Here is a 24992-nt window from a genome sequence, read left to right as displayed (position 1 = left end):
TATTTCCAGAGGAAAAGGCTTCTTGAGACGTCATCTGTACTTCTGTGTAGAAGGTGTCGGACGTTTCGCTCCTCATCCGAAGAGCTTCGTCAGCAAACTAATAAATGCTGGTAGCTTAGGCTAGGCTGGCCTAAGCTAATAAATGCTGGTAACTTAGGCCAGCCTAGCCTAAGCTAATAAATGCTGGTAGCTTAGGCCAGCCTAGCCTAAGCTAATAAATGCTGGTAGCTTAGGCCAGCCTAGCCTAAGCTACCAGCATTTATTAGTTTGCTGACGAAGCTCTTCGGATGAGGAGCGAAACGTCCGACACCTTCTACACAGAAGTACAGATGACGTCTCAAGAAGCCTTTTCCTCGATGGACAACTCCTGTACGACTGAGAGCCTACACAGACTCATATTTCCAGAGTTTATTCTTGTAAAATTTTGACTTTTTTCTCTTAATATTTTCACTTTATTCTCATCAAATTACAGCTGTTTCTTCCATTTCTTATATGTTTTTCTTATATTTCTGTTCTTTTCCAAGTATTTCAAGTTGTAAATTTTCTTCTCGTAATTATGACTTTAGTCCCATAATAGCTAATAACTTTATTCTCGTAACAAACTAACTTTTTCCGCAACCTGTTTTTCCAATTATGACTATTCGTTGTTTTGTTTCTCATATTGCAACTTAAAAAAATAAAAATTCTTCAATATTTCAACAGCTACTAAAATGATGTTGTTGTTCCTCATAATTATGTCATTATTTTGGTAAAATGATTCATCCATTCTCTATGCCGCTTGTCCTCACTGGGGTCAAGAGTATGCTGGAGCCCATCTTGTCAAATTAGTTTCATTTTAAATTAATTGCTATCTTTTTTTCCCCCCTCAATATTTTGATGTTGTTCTTGTAAAATTACAGATTTTTCCATTTTGGCTTTTCTTTTTTTTTGTTTAACTTTTCCTAAATTATAATTTGAAAATGTGCCACAGGCGAATAAAAAAAATAGCCGTGGGCCGCAAATAACCCCTGGGCCTCACTTTGGACACCCGAGTTGAGTTTTAGCTTGGTGTGGGTTACAGCAGAACAGTAGCGTTTTTATGGGAGATTACTGTGCCTGTTGTGAGCTCATTCAAACATGCAATGGAAGCCTGTTGTTTTGGCCATCAAGCCTCACCCAACATTACATTCCTTGCGACTACATCCGTAACCTTGGTGATCATGTGACGTCCGCATTGCACAACTGAGAAGCTGTAAATAACATAAATGTTTAGTGGGTTTACACTGAATAGTTCAAAAGTTAGTTTTGAGGAAAAATAAAAAATTTCTTTGGCTCCCATTGGGGGTCAGGCCTCAGGCAGGCAGTAGTGTGGCTGGTGGGTTCCTTCCCGCAGGCGTCCAAAACAAGCCAGTAGAAGGTCCACTGCTGTTCTGGTGGTGGACTGGACCTCCTGTTCCGTGTGGCCCCTGAGAGGATTCACCTCCACCATGTCGACCCCCGACAGCAGACCTACACGGTGCACGCACACGCAACTCCTTCACGTTCTTTCAATACGTTCAGGCGAGCTCTTCTAGAGTTCTCTGGGTCATACCTGTCTGGCTGAGGTGTTCACTGATGTAGATTCCCTCCCTGTATGTGAGCCCGCCAACCACGGGGGTCCCCGTCGCTGGGGTCACAGACGGGTCGATGGCGTCTATGTCGTAGCTCAGATGGATCGGTTTCTTCACTCTGATCCATTGTTTGAGCGGAAATGTTTGAAAAATGTGCCGCGTACAAAAAAGTGACAAGTGGAACGGTGGATAAATGCCATACCTGCCAGACAGGAAATCACACGTCTCCTCCATCACTCTGGCCACGCCCAGACGATCCACTTGGGTCATGGAGAACACCTTCACACCCAGCAGCTTCAGGATGTAGCTGCAGAAACCAGTTTGAAACCACTTCAGAACCACTTGGCTGACCAGAACTACAGTTAGGACTGACTATGTGAGTGTAGAACTCGCATGAACTCACACAGCCCCTGAAACGAAGACAAACCTCGGCCCTCACTTGAAATGGCGGTATGAGAAATACTAAAGGCCAATCCCAGTGTTACCTCTTTGCCCACATTTTCCCCCTTGGCTCCCGTTTTACCTCTTAGTCCTTGGTTTTGCACGTTCACGTCTAGCAATGAGTGTCCCAATTCTCTGTAAGATCAAGGGGAAGGACTAAGGGCCACACAGCCCTTGAAACAAAGCTGTACGAGAAACACTTGGGGCCAAATAAAATTTTACCCCTTAGCCCTTATTTGACCTTTTACCACTCGTTTTACCTCTTGGCCCTCTTGGTTTTGTGCGTCTAGCTGGGGGTATCCCAATTCTCCGCAAGGCTGAGGGGAAGGGCTAAGGGGTACACAGCCATTGAAACAGAGACAAACCCCAGACCTCACGCCCTAAGAGTCGTGGCGGACATCGAGTTGACAGCTCAGGCTTTTAGCTTGACGGCTAGCGCTCTCGACTCTCATTCGGTGCACCGTGGTTCCATGTCTAGATAGCTACAGTTCCAGGAGCACTCACTGCTCCTCGGGGTCCACGTCTCTCAGGCCGATGTAGACGAGGTCTTTGGCGTGAACGCATGACTTCAGCCAGGAGAAATTTGGCAGGACGGGAATCTGGTGGCGGGCAAACACGCATTCAAATATGACACGGCATCAATCTGTGAATAGAAAGGACGTCTTTCTTTCTTCTGCCAGCCGACCTTAGAGCGCAGCTCGTGCAGCAGGTGGGACACGGGCTGACCGTGCATGTTGCCAGTGGGCGTGGTCAGCGGTGTGTTTATGTCAGCGTGGGCGTCGACCCAAACCACGCTCAGCTCGCCGACCGCCGCCGCGTGGCCGTGGATGGAGCCGATGGCCAGGCTGAAAGACAGGATTGGTCACGGATGATAGAACTAGCTCCGCCCCTCTAGTCAAATTATTAGTGTAACTTTATTTAAAACGTGACTAACAATGTACAATATGGCTGCATATGGGCAGCCAGGTTGTTTGCCCCCCGGTGGATGATTGACAGACGCTTGACAAGGTAAATATTCTGCCCAATGGACTTGCTACCCTGAGAGTAGGGTGCCAAAAAAAGTGAAAAGTTTTCTCTCACCTGTGGTCTCCCCCCAGCATGACCGAGGTGTGTCCCTCCCTCTTCACCGCCTGCACTGCTTCCGACAGCCTCCGGTTGGCGCTGCCCACCGCCCGGGCGAATTTCACAGAGCCCACCGGCTCGTCGGACGCCAACTCCTCAAAGGTCAAATTGCCGTAATCCTTCACCACACAGCCTGGGGACACAAATGACAAATATGTCAAAAATAATTTCAGTCCACAACAAGAAAAATACCAAATAGGTAAATACACATCGATATACAGAGGCTCCACAAACGGTAAGTGACATAATATGTAAATATGGCTTCCTAGGGCTACCACAGTGTTTGTCCTGTGGACATGTTGACGTTTAAATGACTGTTTGTTCTGTGTTTTTCCCTCGGGAGTAATTAAAGCTATTTGACATGAAGTGAACTTCATCATCCAACTTCTTTTTGCTGGTCTGCTGCTTTGTGTGCTGAAATGTTTAAGTGCATGAGTCAGTAAACACATACACACCAAAAAAAGACTTTTTCTGTGCGGGGTCAATGTCCCTTTTGAAAAAGTGAGGGACCCACGTCACTTGTGTGCACATACACATGCATGTGCATAGTTATCTGTGTGTGTCCACTGTGAACACACACATGCACACGCACACGCACGTCTGATCCTGCTCAGTAATAAGTGCTTAGATGTAATCTGCGTCCCACATGTTAGTTTTTCTGTCTGCCCCCGGAGATGACATGAATTGACCCACAAAAAGTGTGCATCAGACACTAACGAGTAATATACAAAAAATACAAGTTGCGCTTCAAAGTCATTTGAAGTATTCATCGACGGAAGTTAAACATATGCTGTAGTACACTAGTAGCGGTGCACAAACGTTTTTCCAGCCTAGTGTACTTCATACAGTAGTTCACATAGTGACAGATGAAAGGCTGCAACTTTGCCGCTTTGATGTTTTGTAAAGCAACACATGTAGGTATGCTAGCAAGTTATATATATTCACCTCAGCTTTGTCATATAGGTAAAAAGGCATATTATTAATATCAACGTCACTCTTTGCTCTTTTTTCCATTTTTGCTGTTTTTTGTATTTTTTTATTTTCCAAATATTTCAACTTTCTTCTTAAAGAATCATCATAAATTTTCTTGTAATATTATGACTTTATTCCCGCAATATAACCTTTTTTCCCCCAAATTACTTTATTTTGTTTCTCATATTACAATGTTCAAAATATTTTTTCTCCTAATATTTCAACTCTATGCTAGTAAAATGACTTGATTCTTTTTTCCTTTAATTCCTTTATTTATTCTTGTAAAATTGTGTCGTTTTTCTCTTTAGAATACATATTTTTTCTCTGAATATTTTGACTTTATTCTCGTTGTTGTGTCGCTGTTTTTTTCCCATTTCTGCTGCATTCTTTTTTTGACATTTTCCAGAATATTTTGACTTTGCTGTAAACGAATGTTACCAGCAGGTAGGCTGTCCCACGAGGGCAAATAGCATCCTGTACCAAGTCCACAGCAACATGAAAGGAGCTTTGAAGGCTGTTCCAAGTCCACATTTTGGAAAAGCTTATGTCTCTTCTGTTGTTGTTGCTTAATTTATTGGTATTAATGTTTCTTATGTTCTTATTCATTTTCTCGTGTTTTTCTTTCTTTCTTTCTTTCTTGGAAGAATGAACAGAACAAGAATTTCATTGCATAGCAGAACTACCTGTTCTACTGTGCATTTGAAAATAAAACTCTTGAATCTTGAATATAACCTTTTCCCCAACCTAATTTCCCAAAAATGACAACTTTATTTTGTTGTTTGTTTTCATAATATTACGACTTTTAAAAAATAACTTATTTTTTTCAACTCTATGCTCCTAAAATGACATTTTTCCCTCATGGTATTTTTACTCTCACAAAATGTTTCTCATCAGAATACACCTTTTTTTCCCTTCCCTTTATTACATCTTTTTTTTCCATTTCTGCTGGGTTTTTTCAACTTTCTTCTTGTTAATTTTCTTCTCGTAATTATGATTTCATTCCCATAATATTTTGACATAACATTCTAACTTTTCCCCAAGCTAATTCTTCTTAAATCATAACTCTTGTTAAATTACATTCTTAGAATGTGTCATGGGCCAATAAAAAAACAGCCATGGGCCGGAAATGGCGCCCTGCTTTATTTCCATAATATTTCGACTTTATTCTGGTTACATCATAGCTTTTTCCCCAAGGCAATGTTCCAAAAATTAAAACTTTTTTTTTGTTTCTCATAATATTACGACTTAAAAATTCTTTTTCTTGAATATTTTGACTTTATGCTACTAAAATGACATAATCCTTCCTATTCTCACGTTATTCTTGTAAAATTATATATTATATTTCCCGTTTACAACCTTTTTCTTGTACTATTTTGACTTTAGTCTTGTAAAATTACTGCTGATTTTTTCTTGGTGAAGTATGTTTTTACAATGTACTGTGGGCTTATAATAAAAAAATGTAAAAAAGAGCCGGTGGGCCGCAGGGTACACCATCTAATGAGATATTTCCAATATTTTCATACTTTTCTCATGAGACGATGAGACGGGTGCAGGTATACCCAATGAAGTGACCGGCGAGGACTCATAAGGTGGGACCATTTGGGCAACTTTAAGCAGCACTGACGTCACCTTGCTCCTGCATCTTGCGCACCAATCCCGCCGCTCGGATCAGGTCCGGTCCTCTGTCCACGCCGACCCGCGGCTGCACGCACACGCACACGCTCATGAACAGCTCGCGACAAATAACGCCGCTTTTTTTTGTGTGCGCGTGTCCTCACCTGTCCTTTGGAGAAAGGCGCGCCTATGATCCCCACCGAGCGCGCGTCCTGGTGAAGATGATGAAGTCGTCTTCTGGAGGAAACCAGTACGAGCTGTTGTAGCAGCGGCCTCGTCCTCGCGCGCTGCATGTTGGCAAGCACGCGACCGACTGTCCCGCCACAGCGACTCGCCAGAGCCTCTAAATACCGATGACGTCACCACCCATGCGTGACGTCACTATTGGTTAATCATTGGTCGAGCGACAGTGAGACATTTTGCCCAAACGTCGACGATCTTCGAGGACTGAAACGATCACATTATGTGAATATACAAGTATAATGTACGTAGCATGGCATGTTAGAAACATCCTAAATGCTCCTTGTATTGTACACAAAAGTATTTGGCCACATTGTCACTGCAGGAAGTGAAAAGTTACTCTCTCCTTTGCAGCTTCCATCTTCTGGGAAGGAAGTTTTACAAAGATGCCACATGGACCTTGCTTTGTGTGCTGCTTCCATCAACAACACTGACGACAACCTTTCTATTCTGCTACTAAAAAAATAACAACTCATTGACTGACAATTACCAGCTTTATTTCTTGTACAAAAATGCAAACGAGGTGTACACTTATTGTGTGTTAGAAGTAACTCTGCAGCGGTTCACCCAGGATGCTCTCCATCTCCTGAATCGCCTTCTGAACCTGCTGCTCCACCTCCTCACACTCATCTGAAACACAAACATGTCATCGAGTCACATGGAGACTGGTGCACGTGTGTGTGTGTTTGTGCATGTGTGTGTGCTCACCCTCCATCAGTTCAGCCAGGAAGGGGATGGTTTCGGGAAGCAGCACCATGTAGTTCTCCCTCAGCTTTGCCGCAAGCTCCATCAGCATCAGCAGCGAGGAGAAGCGCACCTGCCAAGGGGAGGACACACATGTAGAGTCAAGCAGCTCCACAGCCTGCAGACTGGCTGACCCACGCCAACATATGGCAGTTGTGGACATAGCTAAGCATTGCTTGCACATTTACTTGCGACTTTATCCAGCGGCGTAGGAGAATGGGTGACAATAAAGGATCTTTCCAAACGACAGCAGTTTGTTGACATGGTTTTCCTCCATGTGTGCCTATTTTGATTGGGATTCTTGTGTTATCATATGATGTAGCAGCAGACTCGTTTATTGCTGTTCATCGGTTCCACCAATTAGGATTCCTTATTTATAAATGGAATATTTTGGTGGTGAGAGCATAGAAAACCTTTTGACCAGCTTCTAAATATGGGTTTTATTATTATTAGAGCCCTCAAGATATGAAATAACACCCCTATGGTCACCTTTACACCCCTACTACTCAATATAGTAGAAAAAATAAGGGAAAAGACATAAGAGGAAAGGTGATTATGACCTTCTAAACACAGTTAACATTATTAGAGCCCTCTAGACATGAAATAACAACCCTATAGTCACCTTTATACACCTACTACACAATATCGTAGAAATAATACGAGAAAATAAGATATAAATAACACCTGTGCTCATGTGTGTTGCTACAAATGTGTTCTGGTGATGGACAGGAAGTGTCGCCAGTTGAGTTAAGTTTTAGCTCAGCGTGGGCTAACAGTAGCCCGTGTTAGGGATTACTGTGCCTGTTGTGCTGCAATAAAAGCCTGCTGTTCCGGCAATCTAGTCTGGTGCTTGTGCGTCTCACCCAACACTACAGTAACATTACTGACACCTAGTGACCATTGTAGAATACTACATATCATTGCAATGTCTTTGAATGCATCCTCTGAATGTCTTACATTTGCATTTTACTACAATTTAGACATTTTTATGCTTGAAAATGCTTAATTTAGGCAAAAAATAGGTACAAATTAAATAAATATGCATATTTCTTGACTAAAAATAGGACGTATACAACCATGAAACAGCATAATTTATGAATATATTTTTGAAAAACCGTGATTAGGATAATAATAGGATAATAGTTACATCAAATGATAAAAAAAACAAACAATCGGTTCAGAATTATGAGGCGCTCGGTAAATGGACATGTGCATGTATGCGAGTGTGTTTCATCTGCTCGTCTCTCTGTGCCACACAGGCTGGATGACAACAGGGTTCGCTCTGCATTTGTGTGTGCGCATTGGTTCTATAGTGGAATGAACGGAGAGGGAGCCCTCCTGTCCTCTCATTCAGCCTCTTTGTGGAGGCGGGGCTACTAGTGAGTGGATACAGAGGGTTAGCAGTTAACTTCGTGAGGCAGCATACAATAACATGAATGAAGGCACAGAAGCGATGGCACAAATTTTAAACACCATGTGAGGCAACTTCTGTGTCGAACTAATGTGGCTCACACAGGTACACTATACTTGAGTACCATCTAGTGGTTCAAATGTGAATTACACCTCTCTTGACAATAATGAAAAATTATTACTAATAATCTCAAAAATTGTCGTCTAATATCCATTATCGACGATAACCGATATTAGCCTGTGCTCTCTGAAACCCCTCCCTCAAAACAAAAAAAAATCCTGCACACACCCCTGTCAATTAAAACGCAGTAATGGTGGAAAGAGTAGGTAAGAGAAAAATGGATTCAGAATGCAGGGTATTTAACCTGCAGTGGACAAACTATTTTTTTGTTCAATGCAAAGAAAAGGCTGTTTGTCTCATCTGTCAAGAGGCGGTGGCTGCATTCAAAGAATATAATCTGTGCCAACACTATGAATCCCGGCGCAAAGACAAGTATGCTAGCTTGCAAGGCCAAATGCGAGCGGACAAACTCTCAAAGCTAAAACGTGGACTGTTAGCTCAGCAAAATACATTTGTACGCCAAGCTCAGCAGAACCAGTCCTCCGTTCGAGCGAGCTTTCGAGTTGCTCAACTGATAGCAAGCAGCGGTAAACCGTTCACTGATGGAGAATTTGTCAAGAAATGTTTGAATCTGTCGTGGAGGAGGTGTGTCCCAACAAGAAAGATGTCTTTAATGCCGTGAGTCTGTCGGCAACTACAATCACAAGACGCAATAAAGAAATCGGGGGTAATGTATATGCCCAGCTGCAGCAGAAGACGAAAGAATTGGACTTTTTCCTCATTAGCACTGGATGAGAGCACGGACGTGCAGGACACAGCGCAGCTGCTCATTTTTATTCGTGGAGTTAGCACAAACTTTGAAATGTGCGAGGATCTGGCAGTGCTCCAAAGTCTCAAAGGGACTACGACGGGGGAGGATATATTAGTCAAAGTATGCCAAACCATGGAAGAGTTGAACCTGGACTGGTCGAAGCTTGTTAGCATCACGACTGACGAAGCTCCTAGTATGGTGGGCGCGTCTCGGGGATGAATCGGACTTGTGAAAAACGGGGTCTTACCTCCCCGCTACAAGTCCATTGCCTAATTCACCAGCAAGCACTGTGCTGCAAAGTGTTGAAGTGGGACTCTGTCATGAAGGTTGTGGTGTCATGCATAAACGTCATCAGAGCAAAGGGACTTAAACACAGACAGTTCCAACAATTCCTGTCTGAACTGGAGTCTGCGCACGGCGATGTGCTGTACTACACAGAGGTCCGATGGTTGAGCCGCGGCAGAGTTTTGAGGCGTTTTTATGAGCTGCTACCCGAAATGAACGCATTTCTTCATTCAAAAGACAAAACGGTTCCCGAGCTGATCGACCCAGAATGGAAATGGCACCTAGCATTTTTAACAGATGTGACAGAAATGCTGAACAGCCTTAACTTGCAGCTACAAGGCCACGGGAAACTAATTTGCGACATGTATTCCCACACAAAAGCATTTGAGGTGAAACTAGGGCTGCTTTTGGAACAAGTGAAAAAGAACAATTTCATCCATCATCCTGCTACCCAAAACCTCTCTGCAGAGAACCCAGCGGTCCCCTTCCCAGCTGAAAAGTGTGTGGAAGCACTGAAAATGCTGAAGGTGGAGTTCGGTGTGCGATTCCGTGAACTACATGTTCATGCTAAAGATATCCGCCTTTTCCAGAACTCCTTTGTTTCTGACATGGAAGAAGCCCAGCCTTCTTATCAGTTGGAGTTGGCCGAGTTGCAGAACTGTCATGTCCTGAAAGACGCATTCAATCCCAACAGTCTCATTGACTTCTATGCTGCCCTCCCAAACGACACGTACCTAACATTAAAAAACACGCAGTGAAGATGTCCACACTTTTTGGCAGCACATATATCTGTGAGCAAACCTTTTCACGCATGAAGCACCTGAAAACTCCGATGAGATCAAGATTGACAGACGAACATCTCCACCAGTGTTTGAGACTGGCTGTGACTAAAATGGAACCTGACATTGAACTTCTCACCAGCCAGATGCAGGCCCACAGTTCACACTGATGAACATATTTAAGCTTACTGTTCTGACTTGAACGAGCCATTCTGAGTACAAACAAATCCGCTCTACAACCATACTGGTAGTGAAATGTATTGTGTTGGTAGGTGTTGTATCAGTTCGGTTTCTTAGCCTGCTTGCTTTCTGGTTTTCAAAGTGAAGTTGATGAGAGAGAGCTGCAAACAGTGGTGTCTACAAGAAAGGTTTATTTTCCATGGCCTTTCATTCTGTGAAAAACTTGAAAAGGGTTATTTGTTTTTATTTATTTCATAAATAGTGTTATTTATTTCATTGATAGTTATTATTATTTATTTTCTGATGTTTTTTCTTGTCCAGATCCCAGAAAGGGTTAAGATTTGGTTATGTGTGGCTTTCTGGAAAACAATAAATGTTTACGTTTAGACACCTCTGCGATCGTCACACTTTTTGCGACAAACTGACCCCGGCCCCCCGTCAGAGAAGGGAAAATTTATTTGGCCCTCACAGGAAAAAGTTTGGGCCCTGCTGTAAGGTATGCGGTGCCCTTAAAAGGCCCTTAAAAGGCTGACTGGTGCACAGTCATCTTCCCACATTAGACTAAGAATATTAACATGGTCAACTGGGACTTGATAAACAGGTTAGTGACACAAGCAAGCTTTGCTGCACCTCACTTCCTGTCACCGACTGCTGCACAAGTGCACTAAATCTAGGCTGCGCTCCTTGGACATGAATGAATGACAGAAAGAAAGGGGTCACCTTTGCGTCGGCGTGTCTGCTCTTCAACAGGACGTCATAGTTGAGAGTTTTCCACTGAGTGTCGTCAGCCAGCGACACGGCAAACTGACCCACGCAGGGCACCAGGTGCTTGGTCACCCTCTGCTGGTAGTCCTGCTCCCCACCCAACCGGTTCTCCAGCTAGTGCGTGCGCACACACACACACACACACACACACACACACACACAAAGTTAGTAACAAAATCCAATTAATTTGTAATATTATTCATAATAGAAATAACAATAAATTAAATAGTAAATACAAAAAACTTAAAGCGTAAATAAACTTGTAATTATTTATTAATAGTTTTAACAATTCATAAATAACAAAATAATATTACCATGGATAATTTTATAAGTGCAGCCCGGGGGGCCATTTTGCGGCTGTTTTTTTTATTGGGCCACAGCACATTCTAAAAATATAATTTAACTAGAAAACTTGTAATCTAAAAAAGTTGTAATCCAACTGGGAAAAAGTAAGAATCTGCCCACTTTAGAATAACATTGTATATTATGAGGAAAAATAGCATCATTTGAGTGGCATAAAGCTAACATATTAAAGAAAACAACGTTCAAAGTTGTAATATTATGAAAAACAAACAAAACAAATAAAGTTGTAATTTTTTTGAAAATTAGGTTACGGAAAAAGTTCTGTTACGAGAATAAAGTGAAAATATTATGGGAATAAAGTCATAATTAAGAGAAGAAAATTTACAAGAACGGTGAAATAGTTGGAAAATTACAACAACAACAAAAAACTGGGAGAAATGGAAGAAACAGCTGTAATTTTACCAGAATAAAAGTAAAAAATATTAAGAGGAAAAAAAGCCATATTCTAACAAGAAAAAAAGTTGCAATTTTACGAGAACAAACTCTTATTATGAAGAAAAATAATGTCATTTTAGTAGCATACAGTTTAATTCCATCCATCCATCTTATTAAAAGAAAAAAGATATTTTTTGTAATATTTTTAAGTTGTAATATAAGAAAGTAATTTTTTTTCCCCCAAATGTGAAAATTGTAAAAAGTTCATGGTGTTATAAATTGTAAATAAATTGATATTTTGATGCAAAACAACCTTTTTTGTGTTGTTTATGTTGTGGTATAGTTGTTTAGATATTTGAGCTGTCACAAAAGCAAAAAGTATTTGTGCCAGTGAAAGTCATGCTTTAAATGGATCTTTTCAAAATAAGCTGTTTTTTTCCCTTTTTTTTAGTCAGGAACTGATATTTTCCTGAAACGTACCTATGTTCTGCTGCTGATTGCTAAAGAACGGAAAAAGGTAGAAACAAACTTTTTTCCCTGATGACAGACGGGAGTCTAACCTTGCTTTTGGTAGGTTCCATGTTTATATAGCTATAGAACACAATATTCTGTGTGCGTTGAAAGATCAGTCAAAATCGGCTAAAACGGCGCTACTGAAGGGGTTGTCTTTTGAAAAATGTCTGGGATTGAATGAGGGAATATAGTTATTATTTCTAATTAAGGAACAACTCAGCCAGTCCCTACATGAATCAGCAGTAAAAATGAAAAGATAGCAACATGGCAGCTCTCACCTGGTCCACCAGCGGCGCAAGGAGGGTGACAGCTCGCTCCCGGCTCAGGAAGCGCTGCGTGTCGTACAAGAAGATCTTGTGCATGCAGTCGAGGACGTAGCAAAGCAGTAAGTTGGTCTTCTCCACGCCGTGCTCGGACTCAAACAATGCCTCGTCTGATAAGGAGGAGAGACAGTCTAATGAGGCGCTGTCAGAAAAATGGCCGCCCTGGCAACAAAAGCAGGGGAAGCATCACCTGTCTTGGAGATGTTGGTCTGCTGGAGGAGGTCCGCAAAGGGCTTGACCAGGTTTCCCGCAAAAAGCACAAAGAGACCTTTGAGGCGCTCGGCGATGCAGTTGGTGAGTCGAAAGAAGGTCAGCAGACGCTCTTTGCTCCCAGATTTACTCCAGTCGAACAGCTGCGGGACAAACATCTTCACTTAGCGAGCGTTGGGACAGGTGTGGACACTCAAGAATTGAATATCAAGAAAAAATGGTTTCACGTTACCTTGAAGAAGAGCGGCCTAAACGTGAGCTCAGACAGTTTCATCACCATGGCAACCAGACATTCAATCACGCTGCCCTCGATCTGCTCCGTCCTCGCCAGGTCACCCTGCACGAACGCACACGCGGATGTCAGGCGGTCCAATGGGCGGACAGATTGGAAGACAACCAAACGCACCTGGCAGTGTTCGGCTCTGAAGTCCAGGGCGGTGAGGAAGAAGGTGCTGAGCTCTGATTGGTGGAAGTTAAGCTGATCTCGCTCCATGTGGCTGATGTGCTCCTGGAGGATGCTCATCAGCGCCCCCAGCTGGCCCTGTAAGGAAGCGCTGGGGTCACCGCATGGGAGTGAAATGCCCAAATGTTTTCTCGCTCACCTTCTTGGCCACCACCAAGACGCTGTAGCACCTGGTGAGGACGGGCAGTAGGACCCTGGGGGGCAGCTTGGTGGCCAGGGAGCTCCTCAGGGAGGCGAGACGTACAGACAGCTGACTGCCGGAAGAGGAGGAAGAAGAGGAGGAAGCCTCCACCAGCTGCGTCAGGCGACAAATCTGAAGGAACAGGAAATGATTCAAAATACCTATTTTTTCCAGAGCATGTCCAGCCAATGGCAGGGCACATATAGACAAACAACCATTCACGCTCACATTCATACCTATGGACAATTTAGAGTCGCCAATTAACCTAACATGCATGTTTTTTTTGGAATGTGGGTGGAGCACCCGGAGAAAACCACAGGTTGGAAGTGGAGATTCGAACCCAGGTCTTCCCGATCTCCTGACTGTGTGGCCAACATGCTAAACACTGGGCCACCGTGCGTTCCTCCAGAGCATTTTAAAATCATTAAAAGAAAAGATTGAAACCTGTAAGGTGGTCTCCTGCAAGTAGGGGCTCATGAAGTGCGTCAGTGTCTCTGTGACGCGCTGGAGGGCGGTGACGGCGCTCAGCATGTAGATCTCGTTGGTCAGCAGCTCCTTCCTGTCAGCGAGCGCATGCAGCACGGCTGGCATCAACCTACGGGGGTTAAGACAGACTGTCACGTGCTGTCAAGGCCGAGCGTCGGGTACAAACAGGAAGTACACCATAGGCGGGCGGGTAAGCGTGGACCTGGGCAGCTGAGGGATAGCGAGGGCTTTGAGGGCGCTGACCACCTCAGCGATGCAGAGCAGAGCGCTGGCCATCATGTTCTTCTCTTCCTGCGGCGAGGAGGCGACCTCCACCGCGTGCAGCAGGACGGGAGCAAACGCCTCCTGGTGGGCGGAGCCAAAGTTGCGGCAAAGGAGCTTGAGGCTGTAAAGCGCCGTCTGCCTGTTGATGGTCTGCTCCGCCCCCGCTTCCTGCACGGCCTTCCCGTGCACTTTACCCACGATGGCAAGGAGGTCGCCGATGAGCTGTAGGAGAAGGGTCACCTGTGGCAAGCAGACGGTTGGACGTTGATACATTTCTGTGAAAATGTATCAAATGCTTTGCTAAGGGGGTCGTATGTGCTCACCTGTTTGTCCGCCCACTGCGTCCTGTGTTGCAGTTTGTTGTTGAGCAGCTCCATGGCCTTCCTCCTGACTGACGCCAGCTGGTTTCCCATCAGCCCTCTCATCACCGTGATGAAGGTATCCGTGGGCAACAGCGCATTCACCTGGATGAGCACAAAGGGGGAAAAAAAACAACAACTTTGTATGGTGTTTTCCTGCCAAGTCATTGCGCAGCGAGCATTGCCACCAACCTTGTCAAGAACATCGTAGGCTTTGTTCAGCAGAACTCTCCAGAACTTTGCGATGGGCTTGTCAGCGTTCTCCTCCACGCAGCCAGCGACGCAGTGGATGTAACGCAGGTTCTCCTCCAGCAGCCTTTAGAAAGCCAGTTAGAGTTATTTGTGACAAAGCTCCATTTAGTTTTGTGTTTTATTGAATAGCAACCAAACTGACCGCTGCTGCAGCTGCTGGAGAGCAGCAGCGCTGTCATTGCGGACGTCCGCCACCTGGAGGAACAAACATGATGGAGCCTGTTAGAGGTGGAGGGTGAAATGTGTATATCCCACCCTTCAATATTTTCATAGTTAGGAGAATGGAAAACATGTTTATGACTTTCTAAATGTGTATTAACATTATTAGAGCCATGTAGCCCCAGCAGCCATAACCAATGAAATGCTTTGCTGGGACAAAATGCATGATGGGAAGTTGTTAAAATATGTGTTTTTATTTTAAACTCATATTGGTACTTGTGTTGTATATTTCTTAGCTACCTTTTGAGTGTTAAGTTGCCGTGTGATGATTTTAGCGTTATTTGTAAGATTACAATGCGAGTCAGACTGTTATATTGAGTAATGACCTCCTGCTATTTCCAATGAGTTGACAAGCTTGTCGTAGCTCATAGATCATGATTGGCTCCTGTCAAAGAAAGAGCTACCTGGTCCTCCTGTCTGGCTTGTATATATACAAATCTGTTATTGCTCTAAATTTAGTGGGTGCGGCATAAACACTGGTCTGTCTTGGACACCAGAAATTACAGTATTTTTGAAAAACCATGCTAGAATCATAACAACACAATGACTCTTTTACAGAGTTTAACAAATATACAAATTTGTCAAATCTGTTCTTTTAAACCACTCGATAGTGTTCTATTTTTGGGTTGAAAAAAAGTGTAATTTGGAGCCAAAGGGGGAAAGCACCTTTAAGGCAGGGGTGTCCAAACCTTTTCCACCGGATGCAGGAGCTACTTGGCTACATTTTGTACATTAAAGATGTTAAAAGCTCGCCCAAAGACAGTTGGGATAGGCTCCGGCATACCTGCGACCCTAGTGAGGACAAGCGGTATAGAAAATGGACGGATGGAAGATGCTAAAAGCAGCCCAATGTGCTAAACATCTTAGCTTTGTGTTGCAGGTGACATAGCAAATTAGTGTAATATATCTCCTTAATAATGAATTCATTTTATTTTTACAATAAAAAATTAGCTGCGGGACGAAAATGACCCCCCAGGCCGTGTTACTCAACGTGCCGTTGACTCCACCCACCTTCCCGATGAAGCTGGCTGAGCCAAGTAGCTGAGCCATGAAGGAGACAGAGAGGAACTTGAAGTGTCGCAGTTCTTTGCTGCTGTGAGCCTTCACACTGAAGATCAGCTCCTCCACCTCCTCTTCCTTCTTCTTTTGGGCTCCTCGCCGGACGACGGGGCGTTTCGCCGTAGCTGCAGAGGACGGACATTAGTTCAGTGTTTCTGCTCTTAATTTCTTGCCCAAAGAAATTTAAGTTCAAGTAGGCAAAAGAACACAATGAATGTCTTCGGTCTTTTCTCTCACCGTCGTCTTTGTCATCAGGCAGCTGCATGAGGAAGTTCATGACGTTGATGAGGGACGTGAGCTGCTCGGCCACCTCAAACTGACAGCACACCGAGATCCAGAAGTCGACATCTCGCTCCAGCGCCGCTTCCTAAAGAACGCCAGGAGGAAGAACATCTTTGTTGGAGGTGGAACAGGTCACATGAGCAAGGTAGTGCCTTACACCCATTGGCTGATGCCAAAGAAACCTTCTTGCCTTTTCACTCTGAGAGCTGGCGGCCTGTGTGACGTGAATTTTGAACAGGAGGAGCAGTAGGACCCAGAGGAAGTGGGCGGGGCCCAGCGTGGTCACCAGCTGAGAGAGGATGGGCAGCCGCCGATGTTCGGGGACGTGAGGGAGCGCGTCGGCGAACACATGCAAGATCCTTGTCACCACGGCGTTCACGTAAGCCGACGGACTGTCGTCTGATAGGCCGCTGGCCTGGAAGGGCGGAGACAACAAGGAGATTGGCTCTAGTGAGTGTCAGCAGATTACACTGAACCGGCACTAACATCCAAACCTGTCGTGCACTCACCTGGATCAGAGCGGGGATGACCATCTGAACAGTCTTGTCGATGACTCGGAAGCTGTAGGCGTCGTCCAGACGCATGATGTTGGCACCCATGAAGGTGAAGATGGGCATGATGTTGTGCAGAACCTTCTCCTGAGGGAGGGGGAACACCAGAAACCAGAGGTCAGTTTGTTCAGAGACGGACGCCGGAGCTGTGTAAATGTCAAACGACTCACAGGGAAGATGTTGGCGATGGCGCCTAGTAGCAGCAGAGCGTGATGGTGAGTTTGGGGCACGTCGGATGCTCGGACACACTGAACCACCAGCTCCACGCTGAACTTGTCTTCATCCAGCAAGTCTGGACAGACACGAGAAAATGAAAATATGAAATTGAAAATATTGACCACCACAGCGGTGAGTCAATCTTTCTTTTTATGTTATTGTATTTTACGGTTTAGCAGCATTGCAACCGTCACCGTTCAAAAGCCTATACAGCTAATCGCTAATTTAATATAGCACCAAACACAGTCGAAGTGACCAATTTAACCAGCGTATTTTTAAAATGGTCACATCGTTTCACTTTATTTCATAGCCAAACTGCTTACCAAAAGGCATAGCGTTAAAATAACTAAGTTTTGGTATTTTTTCCACTTTTATGGTGTTTTGTGTTACTTTTCCAATTAACGCTCAAGTGGCATTGTAGTTCTAAATTGGCTTCAAACTAGAGATGCACAAAATCTTTTTTCAGATACCAACAACTTTATGCTTCTCAAGACCGATATGATACAGATACCTTTTATATCTACTTTTTAAAAATGTAGATTTAACTATAGTTTGCGCACACCTGGCGGTAAGAAGGACTGAAACAGATTTGACCAACGATACCTGTTGATTTGTCCTAATCAAATATGATGACATTACTCCTACCACATCACTACTATCAGGAGAACCACAGTATAGAGCAGGAGGTGCCACCTGGCGTGGCCCAGCAAGGTGCATTGTACTGGGTCACACACTTTTAAAAATGACGCGGTGCTGGTGTTTCAGGTGGCTGATGATGTTTTTTTGTATGCTTGATGAGTTTCTTCCCCCCCCCAAATCGCAGAGCATTTGGTACAACGTCCTCAGGTAGAAGTGAAATCACATCATGTTACAGCTCCACACTGCTTCTCAACAAAAATAAATCCGACCACACTGAGACATAGCTGCCTCCGCTCCTGCTCACCCACCTGGCCCGGCGGGTCGTCCGTCAGGCGCCAGCTTGTTGCAGATGTTGAGCAGGCAGCTGAGCAGCAGCTGCTTGGTGTACTCCATGTTGGCCCGATCTGCAGAACACGCCTCTAGACTCCTGAAGAAGACCAATTTAAATCACATACTCTGAATGTGGTGATCATGTAACGCTCATATTTGTGTCTTTTAATGTTACCTGCCCAACAGCGAGAACAGAACTGGCACCAACATCTGGGCCCTCTTCAACTTCTTCTTGTGCTGTAGCATCTCCAGGATCAGAGCCACTCTTTGCCAGGAAACCGTGTCCCCCTCTGGAGCAGCATTGCTGCCCTCTTCAGGTTTCCTGAGGGACAGCAACTGTCATTACGTCAGCCAAGGAGGATTTGTTTGCCTTGGTTAGCGGGATTACGTAAAACCTACTTGATCAATTTCATAAATGCATGTGGGGCAATAGTATATGAAATAAGGTAATCAGTGCTATCATTTGCCTCAATAATGGTGGGTTATTAAAGGTTCAACTTTAGAACATTCAGATAGCAGGTAAAAAGGAAGACGATTCACCTCTGGAGCATTCTTCTCCTCCGCGTTTGCTGCACCGTCACGACCTTGGCTTTTTCTGGGGGCGCCAGCTCGTTGGCCACCAGCTGACAATCAACCGCAATCTGCAACGTGAGCGAGATGAAAGGAATGAGAACAAGTCAGCCGCTTCACATGTGAAAGACTGCTCACCCCTTTAAAGGCGCTGCTGACGGCGTTGGAAATCAGCGTGCTGCTGTTGTCCACCAGCAGGTCGAACATGACCGTCAGCAGCTTCTGTTGGACTTTCTCATCTCCGAGGGCAGTGAAGAAAGGCTTTGTGATCTGTGATGAGGAATGACCGATAACTTAGTTTCATGGTGTCACAAACGGTCGTACGGGCTCCTACAGCCGGTCTACGTGCAAAAAACACAAGAAACGCACGGAGGGCGTGCATGTGACGTGCTGATTTATGAGCTGCAGACGTTCTTTCTCATGTCAAACTGTATGTGCGCTTATGTTTTTTTTTCCCCAAGTTGCAGCCAACATGTGTCTTTCATATGTTTTGCTGGTGTCAGCTTTGAGCAAAATGTCAATTTTCGTACGTCACACTTGCGGACTCCATATGTGTGTCCTGCGCCACAAGTATCAAGTATCTCAATAGGATTCAGGTCAGGACTTGGACTAGGCCACTCCAATGTCTTCATTATGTTTTTCTTCAGCTAATCAGTGGTGGACTTGTTGGTGTGTTTTGGATCATTGTCCTGCTGCAGAACCCAAGTTGCTTTCAGCTTGAGGTCACCAACAGATGGCCAGACATTCAGCAAATTCATGGTTCCATTTATCACAGCAAGTGATAAGTGATTCCAGGTCCTGAAGCAGCAAAACAGCCCCAGACCATCACACTACCACCACCATATTTTACTGTTGCTATGATGTTCTTTTTCTGAATTGTGGTGTTACGTTTACACCGCATGTAATGGGATGCACACCTTCCACCTTGTCTCGTCAGAGTATTTTCCCAAAGGTCTTGAGGATCATCAAGCTTGGCCTTTTTTGTGTTCAGTTGTGGTGTCATTAACTAATATTTAAATTAGCCTTGATTTGATTTAGATTTTTGATCTGAAACATTTAACTGTGACAAACATGCAAAAAAAAAAAAGAGAAATCAGGAAGGGGGCAAACATTTTTTCACACCACTGTATATATATTTACTGTGTATATATTTATATAACACTTGGATTCCTATTGCAATACTGTTATTTACATGACCGGATATGTCATGGCGCATATGCACATGTGCTGCATGAGGTCACGGTGGGTGAATAAAAACGATGTACATGCTGGCGAAATTTTTAAATAAGTGCCATTAAGGAAAAGAACCCCCAATGTATTACACATATTACATATGTTTAGTGACCATTTATGTTGATCGGTCTTGCGCATGTGCAGAACCGATTGTGTTCCCGGTATAGCTCTGACGTCGGTGGTACGCACAACGTACAGATTGTGCACACTTCTGACAACCTTCATATGAGGCCTGCATGGAACACAAGGTCAGTACTTTTATTGCAAGTTTGACAGACGGTGGTTGTACAACTTGCGTGCGTTCGCTGTATGAATGAACAGACAGCCGTACAGCCGAGCAGCCTCAGATTTTGTGTGTGGTATGCACGTTCGACTTACTGGTTGTACATTGGGTGCAAAGTGATCTTAATCTTTCACGGTCACCACAACTCCGTTCTCCATGAGCAAAAAAACCCCCCAAAACACAGCGATTTGTGGAACGCCACAAATCGTACAGGCAAAAAAAAAAATAAATCTACCTACCTACCTACCTATCAGGTGATAGGACTACTCTAACATTCACACCGGCTTTAATGCATTTACTTTGAAAATAAAGATGCAACTCTGACCTGTTCCAGAGCTATAATCTGACAGCTGGGGACGCCCGGAAATGTTATAGTGGAGGTCCTCAGGGCTCTGATGAAGAGGTCCAGACAGTTCTGGTCGGACGCCAGCAAAGGGGCAGAGGCCTCGTTGTACTTGCCCAGGAGGAGCTGCAGCAGCCGGGCCTCGTCCAGCAGCAGGGTGGGAGTGTCCGGGTCGTTGTGAAGCAGCCGATCCAAAACAGGAAGCAGCGCAGACAGGACAGCCTGATGGAGGCGGTGCCAAGGACAGCAAATTCAGCTGTAGACATCTTTTGAAGCGGGTTTAGGCGTTGTGGCGTGCTGCTGCACTCACCTGCCCGTTGATGTGGCTCAGCGCCTTCAGCAGGCAGGCGGCGGAGTAAGATGGACAGCAGGGTGCCTGGATGCTCAGCAGCAGCTGATGCATAGCCACCTGCAGCGGCGACTTCCTTTTAGCCGACTCACACTGGTCATGAAGTCCACCTAGAGCCTGCAAACAACACCATGCTGAGGTTGCGACAAACCAACATACATCTCCACCAGGAACCCGAAGATGTTCTTACTGTGCTCAAGTACGACGGGTCGGCAACAATCTCCTCTGTGGTCTTTAGAAGCTTGTCTATGATTGGCTGGAAGGGATTGGTGCCAGCACCCGATAGGCTCTGCAGAACGCAGAGGGCCGCCCTCCGGATCTCGCGAATTGGCGAGGTGAGACAGCACAGCAAGGATGGGACCACTAACACACAAAGATGCACACGTTTAGGAGGTACAATGTCAATGTACACTCCTGGTCAAAATTTTAAGACCATTTAAAAAATTGCAAGAATGTACATTTTGCACTGTTGGATCTTAAGGAGATTCTAAGTAGAGCTTCAAAATGCAAAAAGAAGAAATGGGAGTGAGAGACAAAAAGCTTTGAGTAAGCAATTTATTGCAAACAAGCGTTAAAGTGAAATAGGCTGTTCAGCAGCTGATCAAAAGTTTAAGACAATATCCCAAAAATACGCTGACTCCCTCTAAAATAGAAATAAAATGTTGAAAAAAGGAGTGAGTAATGAGTAGTTGCACCATTCCTGTTAATCAGCTGAAAAATGGGTTTGGGCATGCTTGATGCCTGTTTCCAGGAGGCTAGTGGGAATGTTGCTCCAGGTGGTGAAGACGGCTTCACAGAGGGCATCCACTGTCTGGAACTGATGCCCATTTTGGTCATCTTCCCTTGCCATCCATCCCCAAATGTTCTCCAATGGATTTAGATCAGGGGAACATGCAGATGGAAGAAGTCCTTTGTAAAGTGCAGCGTTGTCCTGTTGAAAAAGCCAGTCATTACCACACAGACAAAGGCCTTCAGTCGTGAGGGATGCCCTCTGCAACATCTCCACATAGCCAGCTGCCGTTTGACACGCCTGCACAACCTGAAGCTCCATTGTTCCATTGGAGGAAAAAACAGCCCAGATCATGACAGCCCCCCTCCACTGTGCCATGTGGGAAACATCTCAGGTGGGATGTTGGAATGTTGGAAGTCATCAGCACAGTCAAGGTTACATTTTTACTCATCAGAGAAGGTCTTCCACCTTTCAATCTACCGTATTTGATACTCTCCTGCAAATTCCAAACGGACAATTTTGTGGCATTGAAGGAGACGAGGCCTTTGATGCTTGTTTGTTTGCAATAAATTGCTTACTCAAAAACTGTTTTCTTCTTTTTTGCATTTTGAAGCTCTACTTGTAAGATCCAATAGTGCAAAATGTAAATTCTAGCAATTTTTCAACTGGTCTTAACATTTTGACCAGGAGTGCATTACGCAAATGAGGTTTTTCATGACATCATATTTGTTATCTTTACCAGGTGAGCTGGCGGCTGCGAGTTCTACGAGCGTGGCAGCAGGCTGGGCACACAGCAAAGCTCTGCCCATGTAGAGAGCCTGAGTCTGCAGGATGGCGCCCACCTTCGCACCAAGCTGGTCTCCATGGTTACTGCTGTAGCCCCACAGCACACACAGGAACCTGAAGAGCATCACTGTGTCGCGCAGGTGAACCTGCGAGGGGTGCAGATAAGTTTCGGAGCAAAGAAGCACTAAATGTTGATTTAAAAACATATGATGGTGATATGAAATGCATTCAAGGCGGCTTCACACCTTCACAAGCAGCTTCATGAGCTCTCGAAAGCTGCCAGCTGTCGGCCCCTCGCCGGCGCCGTTGAGGACGATGCCGAAAAGCCGTGTGACCAGGCCGAGGTAGCAGCAGGTGTTTGTGTCCAGCTTCTCCGGGTTCCACCACAGGGCAGCTGGGGGGAAAGATGCACATCCTGTCAGGTGAGGCCACTGTGAGCAGCGAGCACAAATCGAAGCGGTCATTACCTTTGAAGGCATCATCGTGACACCTGAGAGACGTGATGAAGTCTCGCAGGAGAGAAATCATAATGAGACTGTACTCTCGATCTTTCTGCTTTTTTGGCTGCTGCTCACACCTGCTCAGGTACAAGGTCAGTGCCTCAGCAAAGGATGCTGGGGCATAGATAGAAGGTGGCGCTTCCTGTCGCACACAGGAAATGTTAGAACCTAGCATCAGCTAGAATGACCGACTTATTGGACTGAGGCTCACCTCGTCGTCGTCAGTCTTGATGACCTCCAGCAGTGGCGCCTCCAGAATGGTGTAGAGCCTCTGCGCAGTCAGCAGGCGTTCCGTCTCACCCAGCTGATCCAGGCCCAGTAGAAGCGTCTGCGTCATCACCATGAAGACGGTCGACCCCCTGACACCTGAACCTCGATGCTGCTCACCCAACAGACCCAACCTCTCCAGCTGATAAACAAGCACGTAGTAAAGTGAGTTCTTCTGTGATTATGAAGTCGTGGCTGACGCATGATCGGAACTCACAGCGTCCCGTTTGAAGAAGTGCTCCATGTTGTCCAGGTTCTTCTTCAGCGTGGAGACCAGTCGCTGGTTGGCCAAACCAGTGAAGTTGGGCTTAGAGCTCTGTTGCATCACCTCATTCAGTTCTGTGTCGCCAAAAGAAACATGTTCAAGCTCGAAGCATATTTAAGGGAAAATATCTAGCACAGGGGTGTATAAAGTGCAGCCCGGAGGCCACATGTGACCCACGGCTGAGTTTTCTTTTCTTTTCTTTCTTCTTTTTTTTTTTTTTTTTTTTTTTTACTCTTCCCATTGGCCTGCGGCACATTCTACAAATATAACGAAAATAAGAATAATGTAATATTATGAGGAAAAATAAAGTAATTTTAGTAGCATAAAGTTGAAATATTAACGAAAAAGACAAATATTATAAGAAACAAAATAAAGTTGTCATTTTTGGAAAATTGGGTTGGCGAAAAATAAATAATATTATTGGAATAAAGTCATAATATTACAAAATTTACAAAGATTTTGAGAAAAAAATGTAACATTGGAAAATTAATTGAAAAAAACAGCATTCTAATTTTTCCACATACATCACAAAGTTCAGATGCAGTTTTTCCTTGAAAATATATAACTTCTTAGCATAGTTAAAAAAAACAATATTGCATTATAATATTATTAATAATTATAGTACTAAAGTAATCAATATAGTAATTAATTATTATATAATATGATCATACTAAACTAACTAAAATTTGTTTGGGGAAAACGTTATATTGGTTTGGTTTAGTTTATTTGAACATGAAGGTTACAATGGAATACATCTCATGAATCATTATTTCACAGTTCCACATGTCCAAAAGGAGTAGGAAGAAGCAAAGCTTATTTAATCCTACCCCTCATCCAAATCTACATCTTGTACAGTACATGTAGTTCACTTCCTGCATTCCATGTCATGTTTTCTGTGATAGTCAGAATAATACATAATAGATAACGGTAAGACAGCCCCCCCCCCCCCCCCCCAAAAAAAATTAGAATGTCATGGAAAAGTTGTTTAATTTCCATGATTCCATTCAAAAAGTAAAACTTTCATAGATTATAGATTCAGGGCCCACAATTTAAACCATTTCAAGTGTTTGTTTATTTTTACGTAATTTGGGCTTCCAGCTCATAAAACCCACGAAAACAGGAATTCAAAAAATTAGAATACTGTGAAGAAATCACCATTTACTTCTCAGTTTTTGCAGGAAAAAAAGAAAGAAATTAGGATCACATGAAATCAATCAAAATATGGTACTCTTAAAACGATATGTCAATCTTCAATACTTGGTTGGGAATCCCTTTGCCTTAATCACTGCCTCGATGCCACGTGGCATTGAAGCAATCAGCCTGTGGCATTGCCTGGGAGTTATGGAAGCCCAGATTTCCTTGATGCTTGCTGTCAGCTCTTCTTTGTTGTTGGGTCTGGTGCCCCTCGTTTTCCTCATGAGAATACCCCATAGATTCTCAATGGGGTTTAGGTCCGGTGAGTTGGCTGGCCAGTCAAGCACTGTGATGGCATGGGCATCAAACCAGGTTTTGGTGCTTCTGGCGGTATGGGCAGGGGCCAGGTCCTGCTGGAAGATGAAATCTGCATC

General features: G+C 44.3%; 2 protein-coding genes across 5 annotated transcripts in view; both read right to left on the bottom strand.

The window, feature by feature from the left end:
• Window positions 1-357: 357 nt before the first annotated feature.
• Window positions 358-6051, bottom strand: arg1 (arginase 1). 4 transcript variants are annotated; one of them, XM_054766732.1, is made up of 8 exons: window positions 5903-6051; window positions 5754-5826; window positions 3111-3285; window positions 2716-2875; window positions 2535-2629; window positions 1792-1896; window positions 1571-1707; window positions 358-1488 (listed from the first exon to the last, which is right to left on the bottom strand). In XM_054766732.1, the coding sequence occupies exons 1-8, from the start codon at window positions 6029-6031 to the stop codon at window positions 1325-1327; spliced, it is 1038 nt and encodes a 345-aa protein (XP_054622707.1). In that variant the 5' UTR covers window positions 6032-6051; the 3' UTR covers window positions 358-1324. The 4 variants fall into 4 exon arrangements, with proteins under 4 accessions (XP_054622707.1, XP_054622710.1, XP_054622708.1 ...); XM_054766735.1 differs by lacking the exon at window positions 5903-6051 and having other exon boundaries at window positions 5684-5806; XM_054766733.1 differs by lacking the exon at window positions 5903-6051 and having other exon boundaries at window positions 5648-5777.
• Window positions 6052-6463: 412 nt separating this feature from the next.
• heatr1 (HEAT repeat containing 1) overlaps window positions 6464-24992 on the bottom strand; it is a 29051-nt gene continuing 10522 nt past the window's right edge. Inside the window, exons 16-45 of the mRNA XM_054766712.1 lie at window positions 23377-23498; window positions 23104-23301; window positions 22860-23034; window positions 22638-22786; window positions 22346-22538; window positions 21067-21239; window positions 20838-20993; window positions 20510-20749; window positions 18807-18938; window positions 18639-18739; window positions 18274-18420; window positions 18077-18195; window positions 17084-17205; window positions 16872-17000; window positions 16553-16777; window positions 16318-16447; window positions 16033-16205; window positions 14945-14997; window positions 14743-14866; window positions 14515-14655; window positions 14130-14431; window positions 13886-14036; window positions 13400-13573; window positions 13204-13338; window positions 13030-13134; window positions 12778-12940; window positions 12543-12697; window positions 10969-11127; window positions 6687-6795; window positions 6464-6608 (exon numbers count right to left, since the gene is read on the bottom strand). Coding sequence (XP_054622687.1) covers window positions 6520-6608; window positions 6687-6795; window positions 10969-11127; window positions 12543-12697; window positions 12778-12940; window positions 13030-13134; window positions 13204-13338; window positions 13400-13573; window positions 13886-14036; window positions 14130-14431; window positions 14515-14655; window positions 14743-14866; window positions 14945-14997; window positions 16033-16205; window positions 16318-16447; window positions 16553-16777; window positions 16872-17000; window positions 17084-17205; window positions 18077-18195; window positions 18274-18420; window positions 18639-18739; window positions 18807-18938; window positions 20510-20749; window positions 20838-20993; window positions 21067-21239; window positions 22346-22538; window positions 22638-22786; window positions 22860-23034; window positions 23104-23301; window positions 23377-23498 — 4544 coding nt within the window. The 3' untranslated portion in view covers window positions 6464-6519. The remainder of the gene's footprint in view (window positions 6609-6686; window positions 6796-10968; window positions 11128-12542; window positions 12698-12777; window positions 12941-13029; window positions 13135-13203; window positions 13339-13399; window positions 13574-13885; window positions 14037-14129; window positions 14432-14514; window positions 14656-14742; window positions 14867-14944; window positions 14998-16032; window positions 16206-16317; window positions 16448-16552; window positions 16778-16871; window positions 17001-17083; window positions 17206-18076; window positions 18196-18273; window positions 18421-18638; window positions 18740-18806; window positions 18939-20509; window positions 20750-20837; window positions 20994-21066; window positions 21240-22345; window positions 22539-22637; window positions 22787-22859; window positions 23035-23103; window positions 23302-23376; window positions 23499-24992) is intronic.

This window comes from Dunckerocampus dactyliophorus, chromosome 2, assembly GCF_027744805.1.
Source record: "Dunckerocampus dactyliophorus isolate RoL2022-P2 chromosome 2, RoL_Ddac_1.1, whole genome shotgun sequence".
NCBI classification, from domain to species: domain Eukaryota; kingdom Metazoa; phylum Chordata; class Actinopteri; order Syngnathiformes; family Syngnathidae; genus Dunckerocampus; species Dunckerocampus dactyliophorus.
Note: the sequence above shows the minus strand (reverse complement) of the source record. Positions and strands in the feature narration are given on the sequence as shown.